Source organism: Panthera tigris, chromosome E1 (genome assembly GCF_018350195.1).
Source record: "Panthera tigris isolate Pti1 chromosome E1, P.tigris_Pti1_mat1.1, whole genome shotgun sequence".
Classification (NCBI taxonomy): Eukaryota; Metazoa; Chordata; class Mammalia; order Carnivora; family Felidae; genus Panthera; species Panthera tigris.
Genome location: NC_056673.1, coordinates 30,178,500 through 30,184,499, shown reverse-complemented (window position 1 = coordinate 30,184,499; position 6,000 = coordinate 30,178,500). Strand labels below are relative to the sequence as shown.

At 45.2% G+C, this 6,000-nt stretch overlaps 1 protein-coding gene across 1 annotated transcript in view; it reads left to right on the top strand.

The window, feature by feature from the left end:
• Positions 1 to 1,026: 1,026 nt before the first annotated feature.
• ANKFN1 (ankyrin repeat and fibronectin type III domain containing 1) overlaps positions 1,027 to 6,000 on the top strand; it is a 297,332-nt gene continuing 292,358 nt past the window's right edge. Inside the window, exon 1 of the mRNA XM_042966568.1 lies at positions 1,027 to 1,160. Within this exon, the coding sequence (XP_042822502.1) occupies positions 1,125 to 1,160 (36 nt within the window). The 5' untranslated portion in view covers positions 1,027 to 1,124. The remainder of the gene's footprint in view (positions 1,161 to 6,000) is intronic.

Here is a 6,000-nt window from a genome sequence, read left to right as displayed (position 1 = left end):
CAACATTTGGATAGAGAATTCTCTGTTCTAAAAAAGCAGTTAGACATCACGGTCAGAGATAATGGGCTTTGGGCTTGAGTCTGTCTACTACCATTCAGTCATGGGTCATTGGGTAAGCCATGTCCTCGAGCCTCAACTGCTCCATTTATTGCGTTTTTATCCTCTTACCTTGCTAGAAAGATAAGATGCTGGAACAAGTCATCCTTCTACAACCATTCAGGCTGCTGATGTTTTATTGAGCGCTTGCCCTGTGCCAGGCACTAGGCTTGTAATCGACATCCATCCAAACTTTCCAAACTACTGTTCAGTCTGGTCTAGCCTTGACAAATGGGTTTCAAAATAAGCATGTACAAAATGTTCCTCCTTTGGCATCTTCCCTAAGAGAATTTATTCTGAAAAGGAAAGCCAACCCAGGTCCCTAAAATGCAGGGCAAATGAGAATTTGCTTCACGGTCAAAATGATACTACCATCTCCAGGCCGGGCCCCACCAGGCTTCCAGAAAACAGGCAGACAGCTCCTCCGACGAGTCCAGGAGCCAAAATAATCCAGCTCGAAGCTTCAACTAAGCATTTTAACTAATTAATTGTGCATCTGATCAATGTTCAGCCTCTGCTGAAGGAGGCTGGGACATACCCTTTGCAACTTTCCCATCACTGTCTCCCCTGTGATACAGATTTGAATCTCCTTTTGGGGAGCAGGAAAGCCAACGCCAATCTGATCACAGCACCATAGATAAACTTACTCCCTCGCCACCGGGGTGCCTCCTCAAACTGCATTTTCACCATTTCTTTCATTATTTGAAAGTGATTTCTTTGTGAGAAGCATGTGTGAGGCTTCCCCTCCCTCTGCTCTTGACCCTGTGCAGAGATTTGGCCACTGCTGGAGCCAGGCCGTGGGAGAGGCAGCCATTCTTCGCCTCCCAGGACAAAGAGAGTTCCCTTGGTAACGGGAACCGCGTGGAGGTTCGAGAAGGGGTTTCCCTCCACCCCCCAGGTTCTCTTTCAACTCAAGAGCTCAACCCGGTCTCTCATGGAGGCGTCTCTAACCAGGGTAGGAAAACCGCAGTTTTGAATATCAGTAATTGGCGTTTGGAGACAATGCTTTGCATGCAACAGGCAGGAAAATGTGGGGAGAGTGGATGAGTGAACTCAGCGAGCGGGTAAGCATCCTGGGTCAGGCGGAGGGAAAGCTGGTTTCGTTTCTGTGCGCTGCAAAGTCTTGGTCCCAAGTAGTTTGGGGCTGTGATAAAGTGTGTCTTTATCTTTTGGGAGGTGAGAGAATGGGGCATGTGGAAGGAGAGAAGCTTCTAGAGGCAAGTATGTACCTTTTTTTCCGGTTTCTCTTTTATCCTTGGTTTTTACTTCTATAAATACAAAGCAATCAGGAATGGTGCATTTCTGTGTTAATGTCAACTCTTGCTCATTATTTCTGCCAGTGTACTTGTGGCTCGCTCTTGCTTGCTCTATCTGCCTCTCTCTCTTACCCTTTCACTCTTTTTGGACTTTATTGTCTGGGTGATGGATAGGAAAGATTTGTTCTAAAGGCAAGGGTGAGCTTTTCTTATAGGAGGTCATCTCTGAACAACTGAGCCAGGGCTTAGCACAGTTGGGACTGACTGACGTTAAGTCCCCCTACTGATCTCACAGGTTGTATGGGTACTTGAATCCCTGTCACTGACCCAGGTTGTTCTAGAAGACCTCAAATGTGCCATTGATTGATGGAGGGAATGTCTGTTATTGACTAGGTTAGTAGTAACCAAAAGTCTCTGCATTCTCATATCAAAAGTTGCTACGATAATGCAGAAGATAATCTTTGAAGTCTGGGCTGAGGGCTGGCTTCCCTTTCCTTTTCTTTCCTTTTTTTTCCTTTCACTTTTCCTTTCCTCTCCCTTCCCCTCTCTCTCTTCCTCTCTCTTCCTCCCTCTCTCTCTCTTTTTAAGAATCATATGCAGAGGGAGGCCTAAGCATAACTGAGGAAGCTTTGGAAGGTGCTTTAAGAATCTCTTTGAGATTAAACTGATTACTGCATTCACCTATTAATCAACATTTAAATACACCCCAAAAATCCAATTTCTTTCATTCTGTGTTCAGACTTCCAGTAAACTCTTTGGGGACAGGGACTCTAGTGTTTTCATTGTTGCACCCCCAGACTCTCAGCAATTATGGGACCAGCCATATTGGATGCTCCATCTATGTAGAATTGAATTGATTCTTCAGTGAGCAGCCTGGGATGTTACAGATTGTGTACTTCTAACATTTTGCATGCAGTGTGGAGCTAGGACCAGTTTTGTGATCAGGAAACTCAGGCTATAGACTCACAAGTGACATTAATAAGCAGCAGGACCTTAGCCAAGCTATTTCAGTTCTCTGGCTCTTGGTTTCTCCACCCATTAAGTAACAGTGTTTGGATAAGAATGGTGTTTTCCCACCAAAAGTGCTTACCTGAGGTTTTCATGCTGCCCTTAAGCCTGGGGAGAGGAGGATTTAGCAGTGGTGGCAGTCTGGTCAGGAACAGCCCCTGCAGAAAAGGATGGTGCAGATGGTGGAGGAGGTGGAACAACAAGTGGCTTGGCGGCTGGCAGCTGGAAAACCTTGGACCTTCGATGACCTCTGCCATTCAGTTGTGAGACTAATCTTTCCCAGTTTGGTGGCACCTCTCCTGTATTACATACTTTCTAAGGATGAGACGAAGGAGTACCCTAATTTTTTTTGTTGTTCTGCCAAAGGCAAGCAAGCTGTGCTTCCTAGAAGGGGATTAAAGGACAAAATTTCACACTGCTGAAAGATTTGAAACACTGCCCTCAGAGTGGTGGTCAGCTGGTTCTGAGCCAGTCACACTGTTGCCTCATTCCAATGTTTTCTCTCATTTATTCAACAATCAGTAGATAGCCGTTGAAAGCCTATGAGATTAGATGACATTTATCAGTGAACAAGACAAATCCCTTGCCTTCACAAGGCAAGAGAGAAGAAGAAAAAAGGTAAATGTGATTATTGGCTAGTGTGATAGGAGCTACAACGAAAACAAAAGGACCATCAGGAGACAGAGTGATTAGTGGTGCTTTTATGGATAAGGTGGTCAGGAAGGTTCTCTCTGAGGAGGTGACATTTAAGCTGAGGCATCAATTAAGTGAGGGGATGAGCCATTCTGATCCACAGAGCATAGTGTTCCAGGCTGGAGAGCCACAATGGTGAAAATCTTGATGTGGGAGTCTGCTTGACGTGTGTAAGGCAAAGCAAAGTGTGTGGGGCTGGAACAGAGTAAGTGAGGCAGAGAAGAAAGGTCAGAGAGGGTGGAGCCAGATAGCAGAGACCATAGTGGCCTCATAAGACGTGGGAAGGATTTGGGATCTATGCTGTTGTGCTCAATTGGAATGGCTTTATTCTATCCAACGTGTGACGGGAAGCCAATGGGCAGATTTGCACCTGGAAGTGACAATATCTGATCACTCCAACAACTGCGGAGAGAACAGTACATCAGAGACAACATCTGAAAAATGGTTAGTGTGAAGGGATTGAAAACTAAACTGCCTACACAGAAGGCTACGTGGTGAAAAGGAAATTTGGGTATGGTTAGACAGACCTGGATTTGAATTTTGACCTGGTAACTTGGTCATTAGGTGGCTTGGGCAAGTCATTTAACATCCCCGATCTCTGTTTCCTCATCTGTTAAAGAGGGAACATATTACCTACCTTGGTGCGCTATGAAGAAGAAAGGAGAGTATGTATGTTATCTCATGGCAGATGCTCACAGTGATAACCCTTCCTGTAAAACAAATTGTGTGGCCTTTGCTTTGTTGGCCATCAACAACTCCATTGACGAGCAAGACAACTGAAGATGTCAGGCACATGACCAGTCTCACATGTCACCCTCTCTACAACATGCTTCCTTTGGGAGGAGTGAGTGGTGAGAAAGGAAGAAGTGACTTGCCTGAAGTCATGCACGTGGTGAAGGTTAGGGCTGTGACTGGGGGCCAGGTCTTTATTTGCATGTAGTGTTCTTTCTTCTATGCCAGGGGTCAGCAAACTAAGGCCCCACAAGCCAGATCCAACCTTTCCCCTATTTTAATAGAGAACATTTTATTGGAACACAGCCATACTCATTCATTTGCAAACTGACTATGGCTTTTAGCACCAGGTCAGCAGAGATGAGCTTTTGCAACCAAGCTTGCATGGCCTATAAAGGCTAAAATATTTATTTACTGGCTCTCCTACAAAGTTTGCCAATTTTAGTCCTACACCATTCTGCTCCCCTAATTGGAATGGCTTTACTGTATTTAGCTTATGTATCATCAGCTAGGAAGGGGACACCATCTCCAGGTCTCTCAAATAGCACAACTGAGAGAGTCTCTTGGGGAGGGCATGGTCCTGGTGGAATAATATAGCAAGTGACCTTGGGCCACTGGTATCCAGCATAGGAGCACTGGTCACCTAGGGAAGGTGGCAAAGAGGGAGGATGAGGACTCTGGCCAAAGGGGCATAGATGGGGGGAAAGGACCTAAACCTTTGCCCTTAGCTATTTCAAACCACAAAGACAGCTATCTAAACCTGAGGTGAGGAGGAAGCTCGACAGCTCAGGAGACAGGCAGATGCAGAAGGTTTATTTGACCACCTCAACTTGAATGTGCACTGAACTGGGACTGTCTGGGAGACATCTACCAGGGAGTAGGCAGACCCCAGGGCACATCACCTCATACTCCCATGAATATGACCATGACTATGACTCTGCTTGCTTATTCTCAGACACCATGGCTCAAACATCTTAAGGCTACTTGGAGGGTCCTCCTTCTTCTCAAGACTTTAGGACTCCATTGGGACTATGGTGTCTTCTCAGAGACTCTTTCTTTGCCTGGCACTCAGGAAGGCCATAGATTGACTTCATTCTCTTTGACCTCCAAGTTCCTACTGATGTACTTAGGTGGATCCTTCTACTAGGACTCTGATGCATTTGGTCCCAACACATGATGATTTACCTACTTCAAGGTTTTAATCTTGTGTTTGAGGGTACATTTATAAGTGTGAACCTACTGGTCAGAAAGCAGTGATTGCTTCACTTGGTTAGATGTGTGGAATCCAAGTTTGACCTTCATGCTTAGGTATTCCTCTTGACTCTTGGTTTCAGACTTCAGTTGTTGCCGTAAGCGGTGGAAACTGGGTTACACAGTTCTTCAACTCCAGGTAATATAAATACAGTACCATGTATTTCTTGGCACTTTTAACTTTCCAACCAGCCTACATGGAGAACACCCTAGCTTTTGGGAATGCTAAATAATTCACCAGACCGATCGGCCATGGTGTTTCAGAGCTCAGTAGGCTCCTTCCACTGATCCAATGAACAGATGTGCTAATTTTTTGCTTGCTCGAAATGCTTCAGTCATTTGAACATCATGGACTCAGGGCTTGGATCAGCCATACTGTGTCCTGACACACTCACTAACTCACAGACCAAGCAACTCCCCTCACATACACCTCAAGGGCTATCTTGTCTAATTCCTAATTCCTAGAACCAGGTCAATAATTATGAAATCAAGTAGCATAATGGCCCAGTTCCAACATGGGCCCTCCCTACCCAAGACCTTTTTAAAAAGAAAAGGAAGCAAAAACTTCCTTATGTCCAATCAACCATTCCCTTCCGGTATCTTCTTCCACTCCAGTGCTTAGATGAGATTAGGGCCATTGCAGAAGTGGCTAATGAAACTACAGGTTTCCCCAGCTATCAAAAGCAGAGCATCCCTACAAAACCTTTCGTGAGCCTAAATGGCATAAAGCAAAGAAGCAATTAGCATTCAATTATATGGGACATTTTTTGCACTGTCCCAGACCCCCAAAATAAATTTTTTAAGCTTTTCTGATACCTTGGGACACATCTTGTTAACAGATACACAAAATAAATCAAGATAAAGTGCTCACGCTCTCAGACACAGTTCAAAGTATGGCACTTGATGCTGAAAGGCTGAGTGAGTATGGTTCCTGGGGAAGGAGCTTGGCGGGGCTGCTCGAGGT